This window comes from Pan troglodytes, chromosome 16, assembly GCF_028858775.2.
Source record: "Pan troglodytes isolate AG18354 chromosome 16, NHGRI_mPanTro3-v2.0_pri, whole genome shotgun sequence".
In the NCBI taxonomy this organism is placed as follows: domain Eukaryota; kingdom Metazoa; phylum Chordata; class Mammalia; order Primates; family Hominidae; genus Pan; species Pan troglodytes.
In genome coordinates this window covers 6981287-7009169 of record NC_072414.2, presented here as the reverse complement: position 1 = coordinate 7009169, position 27883 = coordinate 6981287, and the positions used below count along the sequence as shown (strand labels likewise).

Here is a 27883-nt window from a genome sequence, read left to right as displayed (position 1 = left end):
CGTGACATTTCTTAGCTGTTCCTAAAACACGTGAAGCTTCAGATGGTTGCGCTTGGTAAGACCATCCAAGAGGCTGGGGCTGACAATATAATTTGTAATTTTGATTATTTTTTTTAGAAGCCAAACAAACTGAAAGGAACATTCAGCCCACTACAATGTTGTTTACCAGCACTATTAACTTACTGCAGACTCTTTGTCTGTCTGCTGGAGTTCATGCTGAGATCATGCAGAGCGAAGCCACCAAGACTTTATGCGGACTGCTGTGAATGTTAGTGGAAAGTGGAACGACGGACAAGACATGTATGGAATGAGAGATCGAGGGCCCAGGGAGTCAGCGCTGGGGGCCGCACGCTTGTCATGTCTGGGTGTGCATGTGGGTGGGTGTGGATGTGTGTGGATTCCTTTCCTGTGGCTGCTGTAACAAAGTACTGCAAACTTGGGGGCTTACACAGTAGAAATTCTCACGGTTCTGGTGGCTGGAAGGCTGAGATCAAGGGTGGTTCCTTCTGGGGCTGTGAGGGAGAAGCTGCTTCAGGGCTCTGCCCCAGCTTCTGGAGTTTGCTGGTCTCTTTAGCGTTCCTCGGCTTGTAGAGGTGTCACCCCTATCTCTACCGTCATCTTCACATGGCATTCTCCCTGTGTGTGAGTCGCCTCCAAATCTCCCCTTTTCATGAGGACATCATTCAACCTCATCAAACTGATTACATCTGCAGCGACCCTATTTCCAAACAAGGTCACCTGCCGAGGTACGGTAGGGGTTAGGGCTTCAACATACGAATTTTGCAATTCTGAATTCAACCCGTAACACTGGCTTCAAACAACAAATTTGTTCTCTCAGAGTTCTGGAGACCAGAAGTCCCAAATCCAACTGCGGGCAGGGCCATGCTTCTTCCACAGGCTCTAGGGGAAGGTCCTTCCTTACTTCGTCCAGCTTCTGGGAGCTCCAGGCTTCCTTGGTGTTGGGACGCATTGTGCCAGTCTCTGCCTGCGTCTTCACATGGCCCCTGCCCCTGTGTGCTGCATGTCCTTTTCTGTCTCTGAAAGGACTCTTTGAGTTTCTTTGACTCTAATCCAATATGATGTCACCTAAATTCTTACCTTAATGACGTCTACAGAGACCTCATTAAATAAGATCATATTCTGAGGTTCCGAATGTGTGTGAAGTTGGGGGACAGGCACAGTTTAATCCATAAAGTGTTTGTGTGTGTGGAGAGTAAGTATGAGAAATGTGAGCTGAGGGAGTGGGGTGAGTGTGCATGTGACTGAGAGTGAGCACATGTGAGTGTGGGTGGGTATATGGGCGTCCTCCAGTGTGTGTGAGAGCATGCGTGTATTAGTGGTGTGCTGGAGCGTCCGCACATATTGATGAGAGTGAGTGTGTTAGCGGTTGATGGGCAAGTGGCTGAGCGTTTGTGTTGCAAGTGTGACAATGTGTTTGTAACGTGGTTGTGTGGGTGTGTGTATGCATGCATTTATGTGAGTGGTGTGTATGTCCATGAGAGCATGTGAGTGGGCAGGTGACTACATTCAGGTGAAGTGGGAGTGAAAGCGTCAGTGCATTGAGCCAGTGTGTGTGTGTGAGGGTGAGCACGAGGGAGGCATGAGTGTGAGTTTGAGGGGATTACTGGGTGTGCCAGTGAGACAAAGTGTAAGTCAGTGAGGCTTGGTGAGTGTGAGAAAGTATGAGTGGGTGGCAGCACAAGTGTGTAAGTGTGCGATTGAGTGCGAGCATTTGTGTAAATGTGTATGAGTGCCTTGTATCTGTGTGAGCATGAGTGATGTGAATGCATGTGAGTGAATGTGAGCATTTTGCTTGTGTCAGTGAATGGGAGGTTATAACAGTATAGGTGTGAGTGTAAAGTGAGAAAGTGGGTAAAGGTGTGACTGGGTGAGTAATCGGTCATGACTAGTGTTGAGTGTGAGTGCATATGTGAGTTTTTGTATGCATTGGGAGGGGTAAGTGTATGTGAGAGTGCATGGGAGTGTGTGTCAGCTTGCATCTGTTGTGTGTGCATACGTGTGACTGGGATTGTGTGTGTGTGAGTGATTGCGACAGTGGTGTGAGTGCACCTGAAAGTGTGAGGGTGGGTGTATGAGTGCCCATGAGTGTGTCTGAATAACTTAGTATCGGTTTGAGTGTGAGGATGCATATGAGGGTGTGAGAGTGTGTGTGTGAGCGCATGTGAGTGTGCTGAAGGAAGGCAGGTGTCCTCATAAGCTTGGATAGCCGAGGGCAGGGTGGGGGAGGTGGGAGGGAGAGCAGGTCCTGTGGGGCTGTGGGCGGGGTCTCTCGGGCCCAGCCTCCAAGCCTCAGCCTCCATTCAGGGAGTAGTGGAGTCCTGGAGCCAGGCGGAGCAGAGGTGGGCCCACTGGTGCCAGAATCCAATGGTGTAAACCTAGTGAAAAATTCATTTTGTTAAAGCAGATGTATTAAACTTGGATTGGAAACTGTCTCTACTAAAATTACAAAAAAAGTATTTAAGTGGTGCAGATTAAATATAACCAAGATTGTGGAGATATTTAAAACACGAAATTAAAAATATAATAGATGCACTGTTGCAAATTACTATTTGAATTATAGATCATTTTCCTATTGCCTAGAAACAATACATAGCTAAAATTCCCTAACTACTTTTACTACACATACTTAGAAGGTTTTAAAAATGTCTGTAGTCCCAGCTATTCGGCAGGGCAAGGCAGGAGAATCACTTGAGCCCCGGAGTTTTAGACCAGCCTGGGCAACATAATGAGGGCCCATCTCTAAAAAAAAACAAAAAAAAAGAAAAATTCGGAAATGTTTCTTGAACTAACTTAAAAGCCGCCTTCCACTTCTCACTTTGAATTAGTTTGAATTAATTTACAAACTGCAATATATTTTAAAGGAGCTTATTGTAGAAAATAAGTTGATAAAAAAATAAGGATATATCTTTAGGGATTTGTCTTTAGGGACTTGTTACCAAGCATGTCTATTTTCCCTCCCGCAGCTTCTCCAAACAGGCTGGTGTACAGGGAGCAACACCGGAGCTGGTGCACGCTGGGGTTTGTGCAGAGCATCGCTCTCACGCTGCAGGTGTGCGGCGCCCTCAGCTCCCCGCGGTGGATCACGCTGCTCATGAAGGTCGTGGAAGGGCACGCACCCTTCACTGCCACCTCGCTGCAGAGGCAGGTAATGTGCTGCGAGGCAAAACCAGTTCCCTGAGAGAGGCATCCATGTACTGAAGTTCCCTGCCCTCAGAGTCAGGGGCCTTTATTCAGTAACGAGTGCAGAAAGGTCTAGAAGTGACAGGGTAGATTTTCTGGAGGCAAGGGGCAGAGGTCCTTGATAATTGGTAAGTTGCTAACCTTCAGTTTACCTGCTTTTCTCTTAAGTGGTAAATCCTGCAACTACTCACTCATCTGCTTCACAGAATTTGTAGTGTAATTGTCTTAAGAATTAAACTAAAAATAATTCTTTTTTAATTAAACACATGCATCTGTAATGTTGCTTTTTTCTAAAGTTCCTGACAATCCTAATCACTAATCAACTTGAGTGTAATTACCTGGCTGTAAAATAATGAATCTCAAAATTTTCCCATGATTACTTGCGTTATGAGAACAGAAAATAAAGAGAGGCCGGGTGCAGTGGCTCATGCCTGTAATCCCAGCACTTTGGGAGGCAGAGGCAGGTGTATCATGAGGTCAGGAGTTTGAGACCAGCCTGGCCAACATAGTGAAATCCTGTCTCTACTAAAAATCCAAAAAAAATGAGCCGGGCTTGGTGGTGAGTGCCTATAATCCCAGCTACTCAGGAAGCTGAAGCAAGGAGAATCGCTTGAACCTGGGAGGTGGTGGTTGTAGTGAGCCAAGACCGTGCCACTGCACTCCAGCCCGGGTGACAGTGTGAGACTCTGTCTCAAAAAAAAAAAAAAAAAAAAAAAAAACAATCTGTAGTTTCCTCATCAGATTTTTTTTAATGCTTGTCGTTATAAATTTTCTTTTATCAGATCTTAGCTGTGCATTTGTTGCAAGCAGTCCTTCCGTCATGGGACAAGACCGAAAGGGCGAGGGACATGAAATGCCTCGTGGAGAAGCTGTTTGACTTCTTGGGGAGCTTGCTCACTATGTGCTCCTCTGACGTGCCGTTACTCAGAGGTGGGTGGCCGTCTCCCTTCCCTGTGCCCTGGTGAAGAGCGGCGCAGTGCCGTCACTCAGGTGGGTGGCCGTTTCCCTTCCCTGTGCCCTGGTGAAGAGCGGCGCAGTGCCGTGACTTAGAGGTGGGTGGCCGTCTCCCTTCCCTGTGCCCTGGTGAAGAGCGGTGCAGCAGCTTCTCCCCTGGTTTCCTCCTCAGAGTCCACGCTGAGGCGGCGCAGGCTGCGCCCGCAGGCCTCGCTGACTGCCACCCACAGCAGCACACTGGCGGAGGAGGTGGTGGCACTGCTGCGCACGCTGCACTCCCTGACTCAGTGGAATGGGCTCATCAACAAGTACATCAACTCCCAGCTCCGCTCCATCACCCATAGCTTTGCGGGAAGGCCTTCCGAAGGGGTGGGTTTGTGTTCTCAGAATTAATTTAGTTGAACAGTAAACCTGTAGGGATTGGGCAGCTCCGTGAGTGTCCCCGGTCGAGCTCGCTGTTTGGTCTGCACTAGGCCCAGTTAAAGGACTACTTCCCAGACTCCGAGAACCCTGAAGTGGGGGGCCTCATGGCGGTCCTGGCTGTGATTGGAGGCATCGATGGTCGCCTGCGCCTGGGCGGTCAAGTTATGCACGATGAGTTTGGAGAAGGCACCGTGACTCGCATCACCCCAAAGGGCAAAATCACTGTGCAGTTCTCTGACATGCGGACGTGTCGCGTTTGCCCATTGAATCAGCTGAAACCAGTAGGTGAACTTGTGCTTAGTTACTGCATGATAAGGGAATTTGACTTTACACTAGAACCGAGCACCAACATCATCACTTGGAAGAACTTGATTCTGGTACTTGAAGTTTGCCTTCCAGGAAGCTGTGTGAGCTTGTGCTTCTGTGGTAAGCAGGGCCTGTCTCACAGGGCACCTAAAGCAGTGGTTTGTGTGTATTTCAGCCTCAGAGACACGAAGAGGGCTTTAGCAACCTAGAAGGTACCGTGCATCTATGAGGTAGTTCTAATTATTTTAAAATGTGAATTTATGAAGTTTACTTTTTATTGAACAACTCAAGTTTTAAAAAAACTTAAACATGTTTAAACACCTTTAAAAAAACAGCCTTTCTTCATGTAGAAAATGCTTAGTAGTTTTGAGTGACGTGACTTAATGTAGCAGCTGCTGTCATCTTAATCTATGAATCAAGGATGCACAGGGAGAAGGAGCCATTTACATTATTTTCATGTAGCCCAAGTGCAATCTTACTATATATTCTTTTTCTTTTTTATTTTGAGATGGAGTCTTGCTCTTGTCACCCAGGCTGGAGTGCAATGACACGGTCTTGTCAGCCATCTGCAACCTTTGCCTCCCGGGTTCAAGCGATTCTCCTGCCTCAGCTTCCTGAGTAGCTGAGATTATGGTGTGTGCCACCACGCCTGGCTAATTTTGTATTTTTAGTAGAGATGGGGTTTCACTATGTTGGCCGGGCCGGTCTCAAACTCCTGACCTCAGGTGATCCGCCCGCCTCGGCCTCCCAAAGTGCTGGGATTACAGGCGTGAGCCACCGTGCCCGGCCTGACTATATTTTCTATAAATTACTCTTTTTTATTATTATAGGAATATATACATGTTGTAGAAAACTTGAGGTATATAGAAAATACCTGAGAAGATAGTAACCACCACACTGATGTAATTATTGTTGACAGGTTTGTAAAGAAAAATTAACATAGATTATACTTATTATATGTGTAAGTCTCTATCTTGCCTTTAATGTCATTTTAAAAAATGCTTATTCTCAGCTATAAAAAGGCTTACGGGTATGTGTGGCATTTCAGGATTAAGCCCATGGTTTTGATGACTTTCAGAACGTTTCATTTATTAGTCATATTGGCCACACTCTGACAGCTTCTATGTCCTCTCCAGCTCCCTGCCGTGGCCTTTAATGTGAACAACCTGCCCTTCACAGAGCCCATGCTGTCTGTCTGGGCTCAGTTGGTGAACCTCGCTGGAAGCAAGTTAGAAAAGCACAAAATAAAGAAATCGACTAAACAGGCCTTTGCAGGTCAGTACATGGTGCTCCTTGATGAAATAGCTGCCGTCTTAAACTCGTGTCGTTTGTACAGTGTTCTTTTATGAGTGAGTTCACGGACGTGCTAAGGTCCTGGGGTCCACGTGGGCTCACCATTTGTTGAGTTGCGGTTGGGAAGGTAACCCTGTGTTCGTGGTAATGAGTGTTTTCGAGTCAGCCTTTGTCGCCATGTTCGGAGCCACACTTGAAGAACCCCATGGCTCACGCCCTCTTCTCCGTGTCATCCTTTATCCCAGAAGAGAAGTCTGTGTTCACCTCTTCCCTCCTACCCTCCATCCCAGGGCCCTGTGGCCCAGTCACCCTGTTGGACCATGGCGCACAGCCTGTTCTCTGCCGGATCCAGGGGCCTCTGTCCCGGAAGCGCCTGGCTTGCCTGTGACATTCAGGATGGCTAAGACTGTGACTGTAGCCTGGCTTGGCTTTGCCTTCCTTCGGGTCTAGAATGCGGCTCCCCTGAGTTTCTTTCCATGTTTCTAGGGAGCTCTTCTCGCTGCTCGTTCTTTATGTCCTGGAAGTCCGTGTGGCTTCACCCATAACTATGGCGTATTCTGCCCACTCTTCTTGAGTTTTCTCCCCTCTTGCTCCCACAGACCTACGTTTTCTCCCCTCTTGCTCCCACAGACCTACGATTGCTGCTTCAGCATATATGATGTAAGCACTTTCAACTCTGGATCTCCCATTCACATCTCTGGTTGGAGGAGCAGTGCATGCAAATGACATGTCCGAAATTCAGCTGGCTTTCTCTAGTAGCTGCCATTTCCCATCGTGGTGAATAAACCTGTCTGCCAGTTAGTTGAGCCAGTACCCGAGCGGCACCTGCGGCCCTCCTTCCTTCCCACCCCATGCTCTCTGTGCTGCTTCTGTGGCCTCTGCTATCAGATAAGCCTTGGGCATTGCTGCCATCTTCATCAGTTAAAGAGCTAGTGGGGCTGACAGATTCTCTCAGAGGAGTCTTAGAAGAAGAGTGAAAGCGGCTGAAACTTCAGCAACTTGGGGAACATTTGATCATATTAATAGTGGCTAACATGGTTCTAACCGTGTTAAACCCATTGAATCCTGCGTCCTATCAAGTTAGGTGCCTGGAGAGCAGGGAAGGAAGACCCAGGAGGCAGAAGATGCTTACCCAGAAGCACCGAGTGTAACTCTGGGAAAGGCGAGCCCTTCATCACGGACAGTGTGTGCGGTCGGCAGATTCCTGAAGGGCAGAGCGTTACTCGTCGCCATGTGGCGGAGGCTTGCTGCTGGCGAGGAGGGAGTCTGAGCAGGGCACGCCCTTCTCACTGAGTCTTTCCTTCCACAGGACAAGTGGACCTGGACCTGCTGCGGTGCCAGCAGTTGAAGCTATACATCCTGAAAGCAGGTCGGGCGCTGCTCTCCCACCAGGATAAACTGCGGCAGATCCTGTCTCAGCCAGCTGTTCAGGAGACTGGAACTGTTCACACAGGTGTCTTTTTAAAAAGTTCTTAAATCTTTATAAGAAGGGCAATAGAAAGTAGACAAAGGATGTGAATAATCAGTTCATAAAAATGGACATAGGTGGCTTATAAATGTACAAGACAGACACGTGGCCTGCCCGGCAACCACCAACTGTGAATAAAATTGTCATCGTCATCTTATAAGACAAGACTGAGGGCATCTGGTGGGTGGGGAGGGAAAAAGGTATTTTCATGCCTTCCCATTTAAAGTGTGCTGCATGGGTCAGCAAGATTGGTGGCACGCAGGTATGTGTTAGAAATGCAGACTCCCAGGCCGCACCCCAGACCAAAGAAATAGAGCCTGTATTGTAACAAGTAGAACCTAAGCTGGTTCTTCAAATGCGCGTAAAGCCGCACTCCATGAACACGTTGCTGCTGGGAATTTCAGTTGGTGTAGCCATCTAATGGGCGTCTGAGGAAATGAGTTGGTCTTTGACATGCATAGATGTATGTATGTATTTATATACTTTGACCCAGCAAGTCATTCTGTGGGACTTTATCACACGAAAAGGCATGTAAAGATAATGTATTCACCACCTGGGCACAGTGTCTCATGCCTGTAATCCCAGCACTTTGGGAGGCTGAGGCGGGCGGATCACGAGGTCAGGAGATAGAGACCATCCTGGCTAACACGGTGAAACCCCATCTCTGCTAAAAATACAAAACATTAGCTGGGCAAGGTGGCAGACGCCTGCAGTTCTAGCTACTCGGGAGGCTGACGCAGGAGAATGGCATGAATCTGTGAGGCGGAGCTTGCAGTGAGCCGAGATGGCGCCACTGCACTCCAGCCTGGGCGACAGAGCAAGACTCTGTCAAAAAAAAAAAAAAAAAAAAATTAGCGGGGTATAGTGGTGGCTGCATGTAATGCCAGCTACTTGGGAGGCTGAGGCAGGAGAATCACTTGAACCGGGGGGTGCGGAGGTTGCGGTATGTGCGTATTGCAGGGTGCAGATTGTGCCACTGCACTCCAGCCTGGGTGACAGAGTGAGACTTCGTCTCAAAAAAAATAATAAATAAAAATAATGTATTCAACAGTGTCGTTATGGCCTCCTTTTTGGTATTGTTTTTGTATTGAAAAACTGTAGACACCAAAATACCCATTCTTATGTTGTGTATCCGTACAGTGTGATATCATGGTGCCATTCAAAATGATGGTACGTGTATAGTCTTCCCTCAGTATCCATGGGGATGAGTTCCAAGACCCCCAGTTATACCAGAATTCACTAATGCTTAAGGCCCTTCTATAAAATGGTGTAGTATTTGCATATAACCTATGCACATCCTCCGAAATACTTTAAAAATATAAATGATATATAGGCTGGGTGCGGTGGCTCACGCCTGTAATCCCAGCACTTTGGGAGGCTGAGGCGGGCAGATCACGAGGTCAGGAGATCGAGACCATCCTGGCTAACACGGTGAAACTCCATCTCTACTAAAAATACAAAAAATTAGCTGGGCGTGGTGACGGGTGCCAGTAGTCCCAGCTACTTGGGAGGCTGAGGCAGGAGAATGGCATGAACCCAGGAGGCGGAGCTTGCAGTGAGCCGAGATCGTGCCACTGCACTCCAGCCTGGGTGACACAGCGAGACTCTGTCTCAAAAAAATAAATAAATAAAAATAAAATAAAATAAATGATATGTAAATAGTTGTTATTGCTATTCTTTTTAAAATTATATTTTAAAAATTTGTTTTATTCTGAATATTTTTGATGTGTGGTTTGTTGAATCTTTGGATGCAGAACCCATGGATACGGAGGGCTAGCTGTATATGTTTATTGCTGTGAAACATGAAAATGATAAGTAAACAGAAAAAGCACACTGCTATGTATATCCGTTTATAGATATGCCATAGTTATCTGTTTAGTAAAATAGTGACCCAGTAATCTTTGGTGGAATTTTGGCTGTCTTTATTTTCTTTATATTTCTCTATATTTAGTTTTCTAGAATGAGCTTGTGTTACTTTTAATAGAAAAAACATTTTTTGATCTCCAACTATTGAAAGACATTATGCTAAGTCTTTTGCGGAGAAGTCCTTTTCTATGATCATTGCTCTCTAGGGTTTGGATGAGGAGAGGAAGTGAATGCAGATGGCTCTCTTTGTTCTCTGGGGCCAGGGGGCGGTGAGGCATGTGAGTGGTTCCACAGGCGTCTGGAGCCAGTGGCAGCTGAGCACTGGACAGGCAGCCTTTGAAGGCTGTGGCAGACAGATGCCAGCAGACAAGCACTCTGCTGGTGGTGGAGGCAGGAGGAGAGGAGTGAACGTGGCGAGTCTTTGGAAGCATGTTGAGCAGCTCTGCATTGCTTGGAGCTCAGGGTTTGTCGATGAGTGGTGGGGCTGAAGCTAGATGGGCGGCTGACATCCTGTTACAGAGTACCTGGGAGACCAGGGTGAAACTTGAGGCCCACTTGGAAAGCTGTGGTAGGGGCCACATGGTAAGCATTGACCTTCGGGTGATACACCTACTAGTAAGGTATAGGAGTATCTGAAACAGGACATGACAGAGATGGAGAATTGCTCCTGTGTCAGGTGATGAGGGGGAAGGCATGAAAAGGGAAAGAAGGTTCTGGTGGAAGGAAGGTGCCATCCACTGTGATGGTGTAGTCTTGTAGATGATAACTTTATGGGGAACCAGCAAAAAGTGGAAGGTGACTCTGCTGTTTCAAGCTTGAGTTGAGGGGGGAATATTGAGTAGTGTGTTTGAAACAAATAAGCAAGTCCAGTAGAATGTGGAGTGTGTGCGTTTGCTTCTTAAGAGGAGAGGATGCTATGAAATTAATTTTAAACCTGCTGAGGATGAAAGAAATCGATTGAAAGTATAGAATCAATTAATAGTAGAGGTTATAGGGAACATGAAGATTTCCCAGTTGTAGAGATTGGGAGATTGGAGCCTGGGAATTGGATTGGCTGTTCTGTTCTGCACTCAGCCCAATGAGCAGTTACAGCAGACCTGAATCAGGATGATCAAGTCTGTGCTTTGGGCCGAGCAGGGACTCCGAACAGAGCTAGATTGACAAAACTGCCGTGCACCTGTTTTTATAAATTTTTATGGGAACACAGGCACACCACTTGTTTACACATCATCTCTGGATGCTTTTGCTCTGCAGTGGCAGAGCTGAATAGTTGGGACAGAGACTGTACAGCCCATCAGTCTAAACTATTTACTCTCTGGCCCTTCAAGAGAAAGATTTCCAGCTCCTCGTCTAGTTAGTTGAAATTGTCACCGAAGAAAACCAGCACATGCAAATGCTGTGAGTACCTGGATGAGTACCTAGATGTGTGAAGTGGGCTTGAGGGCAGTGGATCTCCCTGGGGCTGTGTCAAACAGAGTCCTAAAGGCTGCACCTAAAGCTACTCATAACAGACAAAAAGCCATCACCCTGAGCACATGACACATTTGGAATTGGGGTCACTTAATGATCTCAACAAGGCTTAGCTGGAAAAGCTACAGCTAGAAATATGCACGTGGGATGTGTCTGTGTCAGGGGTTACTGAAGCCGTGAGTGAACACGAAAGAGAGTGTGTAGGCCAGGCATGGTGGCTTAAACCTGTAATCCCAACACTTTGGGATGCCAAGGCGGGTGGATCACCTGAGGTCAGGAGTTGGAGACCAGCCTGGCCAACATGGTGAAATCTAATCAACAGCCTGGCCCCATCTATACTAAAAATACAAAAATTAGCCAGGCGTGGTAGCATGTGCCTGTAGTCCCAGCTACAGGGAAGGCTGATGCAGGAGAATCGCTTGAGCCAGGAGGCAGAGGTTGCAGTGAGCCAAGATTGTGCCACTGCACTCCAGTCTGGGCAACAGAGTGAGACTCCATCTCAAGAAAAGGAGAAAGAATCAAGTGCAGAAATCTGGGAAGGAGCATTTGCTGGCTCTAAGAGACAGATGCACTAATGAAGGACAGAGACCAAAAGCAGGCAGTGAAAGTGGTTTAGAGTCTAATTCCTTTTTTTTTTTTGAGATGGAGTCTCGCTCTGTTGCCAGGCTGGAGTGCAGTGGCGTGATCTTGGCTCACTGCAACCTCCAACTCCCTGGTTCAAGCAATTCTCCTGCCTCAGCCTTGCGAGTAGCTGGGATTACAGGCACGCACCACCATGCCCAGCTAATTTTTTTTTTTTTTTTTTTTTTTTTGAGACCGAGTCTTGGTCTGTCGCCCAGGCTGGAGTGCAGTGGCGTGATCTCGGCTCACTGCAAGCTACGCCTCCCAGGTTCATGCCATTCTCCTGTGTCAGCCTCCCAAGTAGCTGGGACTACAGGTGCCCGCCACCATGCCCGGCTAATTTTTTTGTGTTTTTAGTAGAGACGGGGTTTCACCGTGTTAGCTAGGATGGTCTCAATCTCCTGACCTCGTGATCCACCTGCCTCGGCCTCCCAAAGTGCAGGGATTACAGGCGTGAGCTACCGCGCCCAGACTAGAGTCTAGTTTTTGTTCGATGTCTGAACCTTGAAGATTTTGGTCTTCTATCACATAATGAGGCAGAAGTCATACCTGATTTAACATGGTCAGTGCATTTTCTTTAATAGTAAACTGGTGTTCGCAGTTGAAAATAGAATCTTACACATATTTTGTTTTTAAATTCAGATGATGGAGCAGTGGTATCACCTGACCTTGGGGACATGTCTCCTGAAGGGCCGCAGCCCCCCATGATCCTCTTGCAGCAGCTGCTGGCCTCGGCCACCCAGCCGTCTCCTGTGAAGGCCATATTTGATAAACAGGAACTTGAGGTACAGCCATGCAGCCTTGACAGTTTTTAATCCACAGCACTAAATTGTGAACACTTTTTTTCTAGATGTATATTTTCTTAAGGATCTATTCTGAATGTTAAATGATAGTACGCAAATAATTCTAATGATTCTTTGGGGTTTAACCATGTTTGTGCATAGTCTGCAGAACATTATAATACTAAAGACTGAGAGGGTTGAAGTTTAACCTTATTTTGGGTTTGTGTAAATTGTGAAAAAATATTAACTAGATGCAGCATGGGTTAAATGCTCACATCTTCATGAAGGGATCTTTTTCCAGGAAGTAGAATTATTCAAAGAGGCTCGTCAGGACTCTGGCAGCCGTTTGTCTGTTTCATTCACTCAGGAGCCTCTTCGAGGGTGCTCTGGTGCTGCCAGCCTCTCAGCTCTCTCCATGCTGTGGAGCAGGTGAGGGCAGCAGCGAGGCACACGGTCAGGGCTACAGGACGTTCGCATAGAGGAGGCGACGTGATTGAGTGTAAGAGGGATGGGAGCTTTCATGGCTGGCAATATAGAGGATTAGAGATGTTCATTCCAAAATCTTTCTTGCTGTGTAATACATTAAAAATCCGGATAAAATATCAGAGACAAAAATAAAACTGTCAGTACTCAGTTTGGCAGTCAGAAATTACCCTAACAGAAACCCTCAGATAGCAGGGCCCTTCTGGGAGCAAGGGTCCAGATGAGGCAGCCACTGCCTTGGACAGGTGGGAGGCCTCCCCCAATCCTAGAACAAGCTGGAAAGATGGTGGGGGGTGCAAAGGGAGAAAGCAAGAAACGGGTGTGGGCAGGAAGGGAGGAGGTTGGCCATGAGCTCTTCTGAACTCTAGCTTCTTCTCAGGTCTGGGAACCTCCAAGGTGAAGGTTCATTTTAAAGGGCCTGGTTGTGTTTCCAGTCTCCCTGGCAGAGATCAAAAGAAGACGCTGAGCAACTTGAGAGCACGTGGGGTGGCGCAGAGCCTGCGGTCATGCTGGGAGATGCCGAGTGTGAACACCTAGAAGGCCGTGTAGAGTTGTTCTTCAGGAACTGAGAAGGACTGTTGTACAAAAAAAGACCTTCCGCTGTTTTGTCTCCATGGATTCCGATGGAGAGTCGTTGTTCTCATCTCTTCTTTTGTATGAAATGTCTGTTTTCTCTGGTTGCTTTTCGTATTTTCTGTTATCTTTGGTTTTCTGCAGTTTCACTAAGCTGGGCTCATGTATGCAATGGTGGCCCACCCCGCCCACCCCACCATCCTCCTTGAAATTTGCTGAAGCTGCTTGCATCTTTGGCTTGATTTTTGTTCCCCTACCAAATTTGGAAACATTTGACTGTTGTTTTTTTCCCCCTGCCTTGCTCTTTTTGTTCTTTTCTGGAAATACTATTATACATCTGTTACACGGTTAGTGTTTCCTTTTATGACTTTAATAGAAAGTCTTTCTTCTCCTTGTTAGTAGCTTGGTTAGTTTGTCTTGATCTGTTTGAAAGGTCGAGATGCTTTGCTTTGTTGGGCCTAATCTGTTGTTATATCCATCCAAGACATACTTTATTTTATATTTCTCACATCTCTTATTTCCATTTGGCTCTCATTTAATAGTTTTATATCTCTTCTGACAGTTCCTTTCTTCATCCTTTAAGTCTATCTTTTTTTCTTTTTTTTTTTTTTGATGGAGTCTCGCTCTGTCACCAGGCTGGAGTGCAGTGGCGCGATCTCAGCTCACTGCAACCTCTGACTCCTGGGTTCAGGTGATTCTCCTGCCTCAGCCTCCCGAGTAGCTAGGACTACAGGTGCCTGCCACCATGCCTGGCTAATTTTTGTATATTTAGTAGAGATGGGGTTTTACCATGTTGGCCAGGCTGGTCTCGAACTCCTGACCTCATGATCTGCCCGCCTCAGCCTCCCAAAGTGCTGGGATTACAGGTGTGAGCCACCGTGCCTGGCCAAATCTATCTTTTGCTGTACATTTTAAAACATATTTCTGATAGTTATGTTGAATTTCTTGTTTGCTAATTCTAACATCTGCCCACCTGTTGGTCTGCTGCTCTTTGCAGTTTTTTTTCCTTGATTATAGTCAATTATTGGTTGTTGTCCTTCACATATGAGAATTTTTATTTCATTCTGGATTCTTTGGACGTTACATTGTATTGGCTCTGGGTTCTGCCTCCTCTGGAGAATGGGGAGTTTTCTTCTCACAGGCAGTTCAGTACCTGGCAGTCCTCCTTGATCCTGAGGTGGCTTCGTGCCAGGCTTTCTAATGATTTTGTATTTGCCCTTAGCCCTGGTTGTGGATCCTTAATTCTCAAGGATTTAGAATCTCTTCTGGGCGTCACTGGAAGCCTTGACATTCTCCTCCCCACCTCTAGTTGGTTGAGCTTGAGCCTCAGATGCTGTCCTGGCCCTGGGCAGCTGGGGAGCCCCTGCAGCCTTCCAGCGGTCCCTTTGTGCCGAGCGCAGGCTCTTCAGTGGTGCTTCAGTTTAGATTCAGCTGTAGATTTGCGGGTAGTCCGTCCGCATATTTCGTGGTTTTCCCTCTGTGGTTTCTTTCTCAGGCGGGCTTTCCCTCGCATTCTGGTTGCTCTGGCAGGTCCAGACCCCAGCCCCTGCAGTGCAGGAAGGTGCGCCGTCTGTGGTTAAATGCGCGTGTTACCTGCAGGCTTCTCACGGTCAGGGGTTGTACTCGTTTTATTGCTGATTGCGTTAGCTGTTCTCCAGTGCCCTCAAGCAGTTTTAAAAAATATTTTATCCAGAGTTCATGATTATTATCAGCCAAGGGTTAGTCCAATGCACCCTAACTCCCCATTATCAGAACCAGAACTCTTGGCGCAATCTGGCTCTGAATATTAAACTTTTAGGATGAAACCTGTCACTTCCAAGTTACCCAGACTTCGCTGCAAAACCCTAGGCTTTGATACTTCCTGAGCACCGGGGGCTCCGCAGTGTCCTTGGTTTCTTCCTGATTCCTTCCTCACATGCTCCTCACATGCTATTAACAAAATAGCAAGTCAGTGCTATGAGAGCAGCTGGGGAGGAGGACCAGGGAGTTACAGACAGATCAGGGAAGTGCTATTTGTGCTGTAGGTGGGGAGTTCCCAGCTGCAGAGACTGGCAGTTTAGATGTTCACTGATTCATTGCAGTGTGTTTCCCAACTAATACCCTTTTATTTCTCTTACTTTTTAATACATTGTTTAACCTCACTGTGGTTATTTAACCCTTGAATAGTTGAGGGTTGGTTTAATGGTGCATGAGAGTCCTGTGTCATTTCTGGCCTGTCTAAAACACAGGTGCCTGTGGCCTCCACCACAGTGCCTGGTTAAGGCAGGGGAAATGCCTTTCTCCCTGCTCCCTCCAGCCCCTGTGACTGCTCGCTTAGGGCTGTAATGAAGTTTTCCTTAATGGACATTGATACTTGGCTAATTTAGTAGGCTCTCTGTCTGCTGAAACAGGAAAGTTATTTTACCACCAAGTATTTTCTCTGCATTAAACTGCGAAACTTGGCTTTGTCATTTTCTAACATGTTTTAGGAACTCACTGAAAAACGCACATGTGAATGCGGGCTTTCTAGACTTGCGTACTGCCCCATGTTCCCAGACTGCGAAAGCTAGCCGAGGGCACTTCCCAAACCTCCCAGGACCCTCTTGTCTGCCCAGACTGCTGCACTGGCCGTTGTGGAGTCCACTCACCCTTCGAGCCCAGGATTTGAAGACTGCAGCTCCAGTGAGGCCACCACGCCTGTCGCCGTGCAGCACATCCGCCCTGCCAGAGTGAAGAGGCGCAAGCAGTCACCCGTTCCCGCTCTGCCGATCCTGGTGCAGCTCATGGAGATGGGATTTCCCAGAAGGAACATCGAGTTTGCCCTGAAGTCTCTCACTGATGCTTCCGGGAATGCGTCCGGCTTGCCTGGTACTTCGTTTTCCTGGCCTCTGCTTGTACGTGTGTGGGTTCCCGCTTCAGGGCTGTTGACTCACGATGGCCAGTGTGCTGTGTGGGCCTCTCTTAGGTGTGGAAGCCTTGGTCGGGTGGCTGCTGGACCACTCCGACATCCAGGTCACGGAGCTCTCGGATGCAGACACGGTGTCTGACAAGTATTCTGACGAGGAGGTGGTGGAGGACATGGATGATGCCGCCTACTCCATGGTCAGTGCCTCCCATGTGACCACCCACACCTGGGCCGCTGTCCGTCTAGCGCTCTAACAGTCTTACACCTTGGCTTTCTCTGTCCCTTGAAAGAATTAACTATATCTACTGTGGACTGTTTCATAAAACCAACCTATGGTATTGCCGGGCACAGAACAAAGCTGTGTTTCACTACTGAAGGGATGATTGGGTTTCTATATCATCATTACTTTTAGCTTCAGAACAGACCCTTGTTCAAACATCTCATGATCTTCGGTAGCCATTAGAAGATATTTTATTAAAATACCATGTTTTGACACATCAGTTTCTGACCTGAGTAAATTGTTCATAGGATTAATTTGGAAGTGCCTTGGAAATTTTGTATACTTGTAGCTTCTGAGATTCATTTCTGCCTACTATGCTACTGCTATTACTCTTTCTTAAATGAAGATTTTTATAGAGAAAATAAAGGATTTCATCCTCTACTTTTTAATATTATAGATTTCACAGACATTTCTTTTTGAGTAGATTTATCGAGTTCTCCTTTTTTTTTTTCTTTGAATGTATTTATTTCTTGTAGTCTACTGGTGCTGTTGTGACGGAGAGCCAGACGTACAAAAACCGAGCTGATTTCTTGGGTAATGATGATTATGCTGTATATGTGAGAGAGAATATTCAGGTGAGTAATTGTCCTAAGCTGGAGCCTCGATCCGTTTTTCACTCAGCAAATATTTGGGTATGTCCTATATGCCAAACATCAGTGGACAGAGGCCCCTGCCCTCAGGGAGCCTGCCTTCTGGTGCTGGAAGACATACCTGACCAGTGAGCTCATGGTACGCTAGAAGGTGCTGTATACCCTGGAATGAGAGAGAGCAGACTACAGTAAAGGGGTGGGAGTGAGGGCACAGTCCAGGGATGGGGGGCTGCAATAAGAAGGTGAGATGGGTGCAAAGCCTACAGGGTGTGAAGGGTGGCTGAGCAGGATGGGCACCCAGACAGAGGCTGCTGTGGCTGCCCCGGTGTAGCCAGAGGACAGAGGGGCAGATGGGCTCAGGGACAGCCGGAGAGCACAAGTGGCCTGTCCACGGTGGACATGGCGCAGAGATGGCTGTTTTCTACTAGCCCCACTTGTGACACTTCCTACATACCTTTCCTTGTTTTTCTTATGTAATTCTCATTGCCATCAAACTTTAAAAATCTAATTATGTTTTATATAGTCCTTTATCTACTTTAAATCATTTCTTGTCCTAATTCTCTTGTTTTAGTATATTTTAGAGAAAATCCCCCAAATCATCTCATTTCACCTGTATATATGTCAGTGGTATCACTAATAAAGAATCTTAACATAATGACATTTCTGTTTACCAGCATTACCTAACAAAATAAATAATAATTCCTTAATATCATCTCATATCTAACGCTTGCTTGTAGTTTTCCAGTTTTCTCAGAAATGGCTCTAATGGTTAGTTTTTGAACTTGGATAAACCAAGATTGTATGCCTTATCTACATTTGGTTGATGGATCTTTGAAGTCTATTCCAAGCTAGAGTGGTTCCCCCTTGTCTTAGCTCAGTTGGCTATAACACAGTACCATAGACTGGCAGCTTCAACAACAGACATTTATTTCCCATGGTTCTGGAGGCTGGAAATCCAAGATCAAGGTACCAGCTTGGCTGGATTCTGGTGATGGCCCTCTTCCTGGCTTTTAGGTGGCTACCTTTTTTTTTTTTTTTTTTTTTTTTTTGAGACAGAGTCTCGCTCTGTCACCCAGGCTGGAGTGCAGTGGCGTGATCTCAGCTCACTACAAGCTCCGCCTCCCGGGTTCATGCCATTCTCCTGCCTCAGCCTCCTGAGTAGCTGGGACTACAGGTGCCCGCCACCATGCTCAGCTAATTTTTTTGTATTTTTAGTAGAGACGGGGTTTCACCATGTTAGCCAGGATGGTCTCGATCTCCTAACCTCGTGATCTACCCGCCTTGGCCTCCCAAAGTGTTGGAATTATAGGCATGAGCCACCGTGCCCGGCCAGGTGGCTGCCTTCTTGCTGTGTCCTCCTGTGGACGTGGGGCTGGGGATGGGGGGAGCTGGAGCTAGCAGGGGAGCACTGGTGTCTTTTTTTTTTTTTTTTTTTTTTTTTTTTGAGACGATATTTCGCTCTTGTTGCCTAGGCTGGAATGCAGTGGCACGATCTTGGCTCACCACAACCTCTGCCTCCCGGGTTCAAGTGATTCTCCTGTCTCAGCCTCCCAAGTATCTGGGATTACAGACATGCACCACATGCCTGCTTAATTTTATATTTTTAGTAGAGACAGGGTTTATTCATGTTGGTCAGGCTGGTCTCGAGCTCCTGACCTCAGGTGAAAGTGCTGGGATTATAGGCGTGAGCCACCATGCCCATCCTGGAGTCTCTTCTTATAAAGACCCTAATCCTGTTGTGTCAGAGGCCCACTCTTATGACCTGATTTTACCTTAATGACTTCCTTAGAGGCCCCGTCTCCTAATACTGCCACATTAGGAGTCGGGACTTCATGAATTTTGCGGGGGGGGACACAAACATTCATTTCATAGTAACCCTCCTTCTCCCTTCCTCTCCTTTCATGCTGTTTATTTGTGGCTGAAACCATGTCCTCCAAATGTCTTACAGGCTGCATTTGGAGGTGGCTTCCTTGTGGCTAACATCTTCCTCTCTCCCTGTTTCTCCAATACAATAGGAGTTAGGGTTGGAGGGTGATTAGACCAGGCTGAATCTCAGGCAGGAAGCTTCATAGGCGTGTACTCCTTCCGGCCCCATCTCAACAGGCAAGCAGGTTTGGGTGGGTTAGGTCTTGTCAGCCTGCTCCTTCCTTGATGACATTCTGTATTAATTGTCCATCTCATAGCTCCAACAGGCATTAGTGTCATCACCTAGACCTATCATTAGGGGCTGCACCATAGTGATTTTCTAACTTCATCTTCTCTGAGTTCATTAGCTGGAATTCTCTTCTGTGAAAAAAAGCTTTGTTATTAATCTTGGTTGCTCTTGATAATACAGGGAGACTTCATCAGTTTTCACAATGATGCATTGCTGTTCTGATATGTATAAAGATGACCAGGAAGCTTTGTTTTCCTTATTATCATGATGACCAATCCATTGGCTTTTAGGGTGTGATGTCTCCACTGTTATATTTCTGATGATCAGGGAATCCTTTTGAGTGAACCCAGTAATCTTTGAAAGCTCCCTTCCTTTGTGACACAAGTTGATCCAGCCTCTTCCTGTATATTTCCTGCCTGAGACACAAAGCCAGACAGTGTTCTAAAGAGTTTCTCTTCCCTTTATCATTAAATAATACTTAGAATGCACTCTGGGTGCTAGATGAAATTCTTTTTTTTTTTTTTTTTTTTTTTTTTTTTTGAGGTGGGGTCTCACTTTGTCACTCAGGCTGGAGTGCAGTGGTATGATCTTGGCTCATTGTAACCTCCACCTTCCAGGCTCAAGCAATCCTCTCAACTCAAGTCTCCCAAGTAGCTGGGACCACAGGCATGTGCCATCACATCTGGCTAATATTTGTATTTTTGGTAGAGGTGGGTTTCGCCATGTTGCCCAGGTTTGTCTCAAACACCTGAGCTCAAGTGATCCTCCCACCTCAGCCTCCCAAAGTGCTAGGATTACAGACGTGAGCCACCGTGCCCGGTTGAAATTCTTTATTAGGAGTAGAGTAATACTACTTATCATGGCTCATTTCACCTGTGTACATGATGGACTGGATCTCCAATTTCATTTTAATTCTAGGTGGGAATGATGGTTAGATGCTGTCGAACATACGAAGAAGTGTGCGAAGGTGATGTTGGCAAAGTCATCAAGCTGGACAGAGATGGATTGCATGATCTCAATGTGCAGTGTGACTGGCAGCAGAAAGGGGGCATCTACTGGTTTAGGTACATTCATGTGGAACTTAGAGGTGAGCACATTCTTTGTTCAGTGCTTTTGTTTTTTCTTAGAGACAGAATTCCCATAAATGAATACTGATTATAATGATTTGTTATTGAAATCTGTAGGCTATCCTCCACCAAGTTCTTCTTCTCACATCAAGATTGGTGATAAAGTGCGGGTCAAAGCCTCTGTCACCACACCAAAATACAAATGGGGATCTGTGACTCATCAGAGTGTGGGGGTTGTGAAAGGTAATATCATCTGGGTAATTAAATTCCTGATGTTAACTTTTCATTAATGCATATGTACTTAGTATTTCTTTTTGTTCAAGCACACAAAACAGAAAACAAGTGTGAAGAAAGAGATAGAGTGTTCCTTTGCTTGTCAGTGCCTTCTGCCAAAGGCCACAGAGGAACTCACCTGCAGTGAAACAATCAGATTTATTAATATTAACTCATTGCAGTACAGGAGAACACACACCTTGGGGAATGGGTGTCTCCATCAGAGGGAGTGAGCGAGGACTAATGAAGTTTATGTTGGGTATTTGGGGGAGGGGTCGAGAAAGCAGGGGTAATTCTAAGACAGGATGTCTTAATAAATTTACCTAGCAGGCAGAAAGAACGGAGCCATGCTAACGTCATGATTGGTAAGGAAGCAGTCATTCATATCACCAGGATAGGGGACTGTGTGGTTGTTTGTGGTTTGGATTAGACTTGACTTTCATCACACATGGTTAAGGAGGGGTTTTGGTTGTGCCTTGATTCATAAGTCACAGAGTGGCCTTATCTGATGTTCGTGTTCTGTAAACTTGTCCTGTCATTTGTTCTGTGAAATGTTCTAACATTGACATTAACAGGCCAGCTCCTGACTGTCAGGACTGCTTTTTCTTTCTCCTCCCCTGACCAGGCTGGAGTGCAGTGGTGCCATCTTGGCTCACTGCAACCTCCGCCCCTGGGTTTAAGCAGTTCTCCAGTCTCAGCCTCCAGAGTAGCTGGGATTACAGGTGCCCACCACCGTGCCTGGCTAATATTTGTATTTTTCATAGAGATGGGGTTTCACCATGTTGGCCAGGCTGGTCTCGAACTCCTTACCTATTGATCCGCCCGCCTCGGCCTCCCAAAGGGTTGGGATTACAGGCGTGAGCCACCATGCCTGGCTATTTTTCATGCTGTATAAAAATTTAGGACTGAATTTAAGAAATGGAAATGTGCTAATGATGGAAATTAGGAACTGGGAACAATTCTCAGATTATATTTAATATGATACTGTTGAGATTCCAAATCAAATCCGTGGCACACTTTGAAAGGTATACTATGTCCGTTTTAACAGCTGCATGAGAAATAAGTATGTGTATTGTTTTATAAACTCTTGATGCCATAAAGAGATTGTTTGTTTGTTCATGTGAACCTTGTGGAAGGCTCTCTTTTCATCAGATCACTTAGAAAATGGCCACAGTTGGTGGTGGTTCCCCAGTGGTGAGAGGTTCTTAGAGCTTCTCATGTTACATAAGAACAAGTGGATTATTTAATATTTTACTTTAAACATTTTTCTTTGCTTAAGAGATTGTTAAAATATTTGCAAATCAAAACAAGACAAATTTTAAAAATAAGAATTTGGTTTCTTTGTTTTGAGTGACACGTTGCTCTTATCAAAGGACAAAAGAAGTCTTCACATTATTAATGTGGTTTTTATTCCCTGAGATACCAAAGGTATTGGATGGAATTGTTGACTTGGTGTAATTAAAAACCAAAATGTCCTATTTTAAACCTAATGCAGAAGTAAGGAATGTAGTTTACAATGAACCTTCATGTGCTCATTACCTGGCTTTAACGATTGTCGCCTCAGGCCAAAATTATTCATGCTCCCTTCTTGTGATTATTTTGAAACCAGGCGCTGACATCATGTATTATTTCATCCATAAGCATTTTAGTACCTATCTCTAAAAGATAGACTCTTTGTAAAAAACAAATAACTACAATGTAGTATGACATGGCTAGGTGCAGTTTTAAGTTCAGGTTTTTATTGGTGAAGAGGAAGATGGATCAGGTGATTTCTGTTGTGTCCTGGCTTTCAGTGCCAATGGAAAAGATATCATTGTTGACTTTCCCCAGCAGTCTCACTGGACTGGGTTGCTATCAGAAATGGAGTTGGTGCCCAGTATTCATCCTGGGGTTATATGAGTTATTTTTATGATTGCTAGATTTGCTTTGGGACGAATGGTTTTCTGTTGAATTAAGTTTAATAAATGACCTTTCTTAACTCAGTTGCTATTTTACAAATAGGTGTGATGGATGTCAGATGTTTCCTATCAGTGGATCCAGATTCAAATGCAGAAACTGTGATGACTTTGATTTTTGTGAAACGTGTTTCAGGACCAAAAAACACAATACCAGGCATACATTTGGCAGAATAAATGAACCAGGTATGGCAGAATGTTTATATTCTCTCTTCCACCAAATATTAATGAAATACTTATTGTGGACCACAGTGTACTGGAATTTGTTATTTTAAGCTTCCTTTGCATATGGTAATTCTGTAGAGTGAGGACAGTGAGACGGAAGTGACGGTCCTACCCACTGATGACTGGCTGGCTTTTTTAAAAAATCAGGATGGGGTATCGGGGAAGAATTAGACTAACTAGGCTTGTTTGCTTGTTTTTCCATAAAGAAACATTAAAAGAATCTCAAGAAACTAGTAAGTGTTTAGTTGCATGGCATGTGGAATTGGTTAGATGGAGAGTGAGTTTTTTAATTTGTATACCTTTTATTATATTTTTCATTGTGGCAAAATATATTTAACTTAAAATTAGCCACTTAGTCATTTTCTAAGTTTATAATTCAGGGTATTAAGTACCTTAAGTACAGTGTTGCACAACCATCACAACTGTCTCTTACCAAAACTTTTCACCACTCTGATCAGAAACTCTGTACCCATTAAGCAGTTTAACTGCCCTACTTCCCCTTACCCCAACCCTGGTAACCTTGAATCTAACTTTGGTCTCTATGAATATGACCACTCCAGATACCTCATCTAGGTGGAACCATGTAAGATTTATCCTTTTGTGTTTAGCGTAATGTCTTCAAGCTTCATCCGTATTGTAGCATGTGTCAGAACGTCATCCTTTTTAATGGCTGAATAATATTCCACTGTATGCATATATCACTTTTCTTCTTTGTGAGACAGAGTCTCACTCTGTCGCCCAGGCTGGAGTGCAGTGGCGCAATCTTGGCTCACTGCAACCTCCGCCTCCTGGGTTCAAGCAGTTCTCCTGTCTCAGCCTGCTGAGCAGCTGGGATTACAGGCCAGTGCCACCATGCTCAGCTAACTTTTCTACTTTTTTTTTAATTATTATTTTTTTGAGACAGAGTCTCACTCTGTCCATAGGGAGTGTATATGTTATACACTTTAGTTTTTAGTTTTAGTTTTTAGTTTTAGTAGTTACTGAAGATATTAATTATAACATCTATTTTTGACTCATTTAAATCTATTATTATTTAGTAAAGTCTCCTCCTAAACAATGCAAAGACCTTAGTTCTCTTTAACATCATTTATCTTCATTCTGATTTATATGTTCTTAACATATTTTAATTTTTAATTTTTTTTTTTTTGAGATGGAGTCTCACTCTGTCGCCCCGGCTGGAGTGCAGTGGCGCGATCCTGGCTCACTGCAACTGACACCTCCCGGGCTCAAGCGATTCTCCTGCATCAGCCTCCTGAGTAGCTGGGATTACAGGCTCCTGCCACCACGCCTGGCTAATTTTTGTATTTTCAGTAGAGGTGAGATTTCACCATGCTGGCCAGGCTGCTCTTGAACTCCTGACCTCAGGCGATCCACCCACTTCAGTATCCCAAAGTGCTGGGGTTATGTGCATGAGCCACCACGTCCAGCCAAAATTTTATACGATTTATACAAATACATATCTAACAGAACTATCGAAGACATTCTTTTATGCACATAGAAAATGTTCATAAAATCCAGTCATATGCTAAGTGGGTCATATGCTCAAACAAAATTTCAAAAAATGTCAAAGGATCGGCCAGGCGCAGTGACTCACGCCTGTTTTTGTTTTTGTTTTTGTTTTTTGAGATGGAGTCTCGCTCTGTCACCCAGGCTGGAGTGCAGTGGCACGTGATCTCAGCTCACTGCAAGCTCCCCCTCCTGGGTTCACGCCATTCCTCCCGCCTCAGCCTCCCGAGTAGCTGGGACTACAGACGCATGCCACCATGCCAGGCTAATTTTTCGTATTTTTAATAGAGATGGGGCTTCACCATGTTAGCCAAGATGGTCTCGATCTCCTGACCTTGTGATCCATGCCTGTAATCCCAGCACTTTGGGAGGCCGAGGCGGGTGGATCAGGAGTTCAGGAGATCGAGACCATCCTGGCTAACACGGTGAAACCCTGTCTCTACTAAAAGTACAAAAAATTAGCCAGTGTGGTGGCGGGCGCCTGTAGTCCCAACTACTTGGGAGGCTGAGGCGGGAGAATGGCGTGAACCCAGGAGGCGGAGCTTGCAGTGAGCCGAGATCATGCCACTGCACTCCAGCCTGGGCGACAGAACAAGACTACATCTTAAAAAACAAAAAAAGCAAAAAAACAAGTCAAAGGATCAAACAATACATGCAGGGCATATGACGATTTTATGTAGTCAATATTCATTTAGATTTTTCTGCATAGTTTGTAATTTCTCTCCACTTTTTTCTTCCTCTTTAATTTTCCATCTATACTGTTTTTCTCCTGCCTGAAAATCCCCTTAATATTTTTAAAAATGTGTCTTTGTTGGTTACAAATTATCTATTTTTGTATGTCTGAAAATGTCTTTATTTCTCCTTTATTTTTGAAAAGTCTTTTTGCTAGGTGTTTTCTTTCAGCACTTTAAAAATAGTATTCCATTGCAATTTGGTTTATATTATTTCTCCTGAAGTTGGATGGAAGTCTAATTGTGGTTCATTTTATTTTTCCTTCGTCTGCTTTTCAGAGAGTCTTTTTGTTTTCATCTTGCACAGGTTTTACATGTGCATGGAGATGATTATCTTTCTTGGGGTTGGTAGGGCTTCTGGGGCTTGATATCTGTTGCCTGTTTTGGAAAATTCTGTCTTTCAGTATTTCTTCACATGTTGCCTCTGCTCTATTCTCTTTTCTATCTTTTTGGGGGGACTCTTCTTTCACTTGTGTTAGGCCTAACCTCTGTCCTGCAGATCTTTTACCTTCTTGTTACGTTTTCTAAACTTTTGCTCCTCAGTTCTTCATTCCAGATATTTTTACTTTCTCTTCAGCTGAGTTCAGTGTGTTCTAAACTTACTCATTAAGTTCTTAATTTTAATTATTGGATTTATCAGTTCTAGTCTTTCTATTTTATTTTCAGTAGTTTTTTGGTTCTCTGCTGAAATATTATCTTTTTGAACACAGTAAGCATAGTTATTATATTAAAGTCTGTGTCTTCTAACTCCAATATATGGAGCCCTTGTGGGTCTGTTTCTCTCCTATCATTTCTGGTAATTTTTAGTCGCTTTTTTTGCCTCTTCATGTGTCATTATGTACTGGACACCTAACAAAGAGAAACACTATGTTCATGGGTTAGAAGACTGAATACTGTGAATCCATCCTTTCACATTGACTTACAGAGTTAATGCAATCCACATCAAAATCCCAAGCAAGCGGTTTTATAAAAACTGACAAGCTCATTTTAAGTCATATGGAAATGCAAAGGGCCTGCAACAGCCAAAATATATTTGAAAAAGAACAAAGCTAAAAAACTGTTGCAACCTGAGTTCAAGCCTTTTATAAAGCTGTAGTAATCAAGACAATGTGGCATTGCCAACAAAATACACGAATAAATCAATGAAACATACTGGGAGTCCAGAAATAGATCCATACATCCATAGACAACTGATTTCTGACAAAGGCAAAAGGCAATTCATTAGGAAAAGCATAGTTTTTCAACAAATACAACTGAAACAACTGGACAATCATGTCCAAAAAAGCCTTTCAATCTGAACCTCCCACTATATATAAAATTTAATCAACTGGTCATAGATATACCTGTCTAAAACTTTATTATAAAACTTCTATAACAGAACATAGAAAGACAAACTTTATAATCTTGAGGCAAAGGTTTTGTAGACACAACATCAAAAGTACACTCTACAAAAGAATAAAATGAATAAACTAGGCTTCATCAAAATTAAAAACTTCTAATCTTTAAGATTCACCTGTGAAGAGAATAAAATGACAAGCCACACTGACAGAAAATACTAGCAAATTCTATATTAGGCAAAGGACTTGTAACCCAGAATATATAAGAAACTCTCAAACTCAGTAAGAAAACAATCAACCTATTTAAATATAGGAAAAGACTTGAACAGACATTCACCAAAAAAGGTATCTGATTTGTAAATAAGCAAGGTGCTTGAGATCATTAGTTACTAGGGAAATGCAGATTAAAACCACAACGAGATACCACCATACATCTGTCAATATAACTAAAATTAAAGACTGAACGTATCAAGGGTTGACAAAAATGTGGAGGATCTGGACCTCTGGAACATCCACTTTGCAAAACAGTATGTAGCGATCTTAAGAAGCTAGACATACACCTACCATATGATCCACCCACTCCTCTCCTAGGAGTTTACCCAAGAGAATTTCAAGTGGATGTCCATACACAAACTTGTATGGAAATGTCCATTAGCAATTTCACTTGCATAGTCAAAAACTGGAAACAGCCCAAACATTCATCAACAGAAAAATGGATAAACAAATTGCATTTGTTTATCTTAAGATACTATTCAACAATTTAAAAAGAATAAACTATCGATACATGCAACATAAGTGAATCTCAAAATTATTATGCTGAGTGGAAAAAGTAAGATTTTTAAAAAGAGTATATGCTGTATGAGTCCATTTATAGTAAGCTGTAAAACATGCATACTGGCCTGCCACAGTGGCTCCTGCCTATAATCCCAGCACTTTGGGAGGCCGAGGTGGGAGGATCACTTGAGCTCAGGAGTTCCAGACCAACCTGAGCAACATGGCAAAACCATGTCTCCACCAAACAAACAAAAATTAGCCAGGCATGGTGACATGTGCCTGTAGTCCCAGCTGTTTGGGAGGCTGAGGTGGGAGGATCACTTGAGCCCAGGAGGTGGAAGCTGCAGTGAGCCAAGATCATGCCACTGCACTCCAGCCTGGGCAACAGAGTGAGACCCTGTCTACAAAAAAAAGAAAACAAACAAATAAAACACCCACGAAACAACAACAACAAAAAGAAAACATGCAAACTGATCTCTAGTGACAGAAATTAAATCGGTGCATATGGCAGGAAGGAGGAGGGGAGTTAAAAGCAAAAGGGAGGGGTACAAAGGGCCAGAGAGAAACACTGGAGTAGTGTATGAGTTCATTATCTTTGATTGTGGTGATGCTTTCATGGATCATACATATTTCAAAGTTGATCAAAATGTATACTTTAAATAGGTG

General features: G+C 44.6%; 1 protein-coding gene across 1 annotated transcript in view; it reads left to right on the top strand.

The window, feature by feature from the left end:
• The window catches only part of LOC453251 (putative HERC2-like protein 3), a 42231-nt gene extending 19129 nt beyond the window's left edge, over positions 1-23102 (top strand). Inside the window, 14 exon segments of the mRNA XM_054667260.2 lie at positions 2985-3166; positions 3984-4131; positions 4328-4524; positions 4629-4859; positions 6021-6159; positions 7487-7630; positions 12245-12387; positions 16035-16287; positions 16385-16521; positions 17081-17179; positions 20268-20320; positions 20322-20436; positions 20534-20659; positions 22691-23102. Coding sequence (XP_054523235.2) covers positions 2985-3166; positions 3984-4131; positions 4328-4524; positions 4629-4859; positions 6021-6159; positions 7487-7630; positions 12245-12387; positions 16035-16287; positions 16385-16521; positions 17081-17179; positions 20268-20320; positions 20322-20436; positions 20534-20632 — 1940 coding nt within the window. The 3' untranslated portion in view covers positions 20633-20659; positions 22691-23102.
• The last annotated feature ends 4781 nt before the right edge of the window (positions 23103-27883 follow it).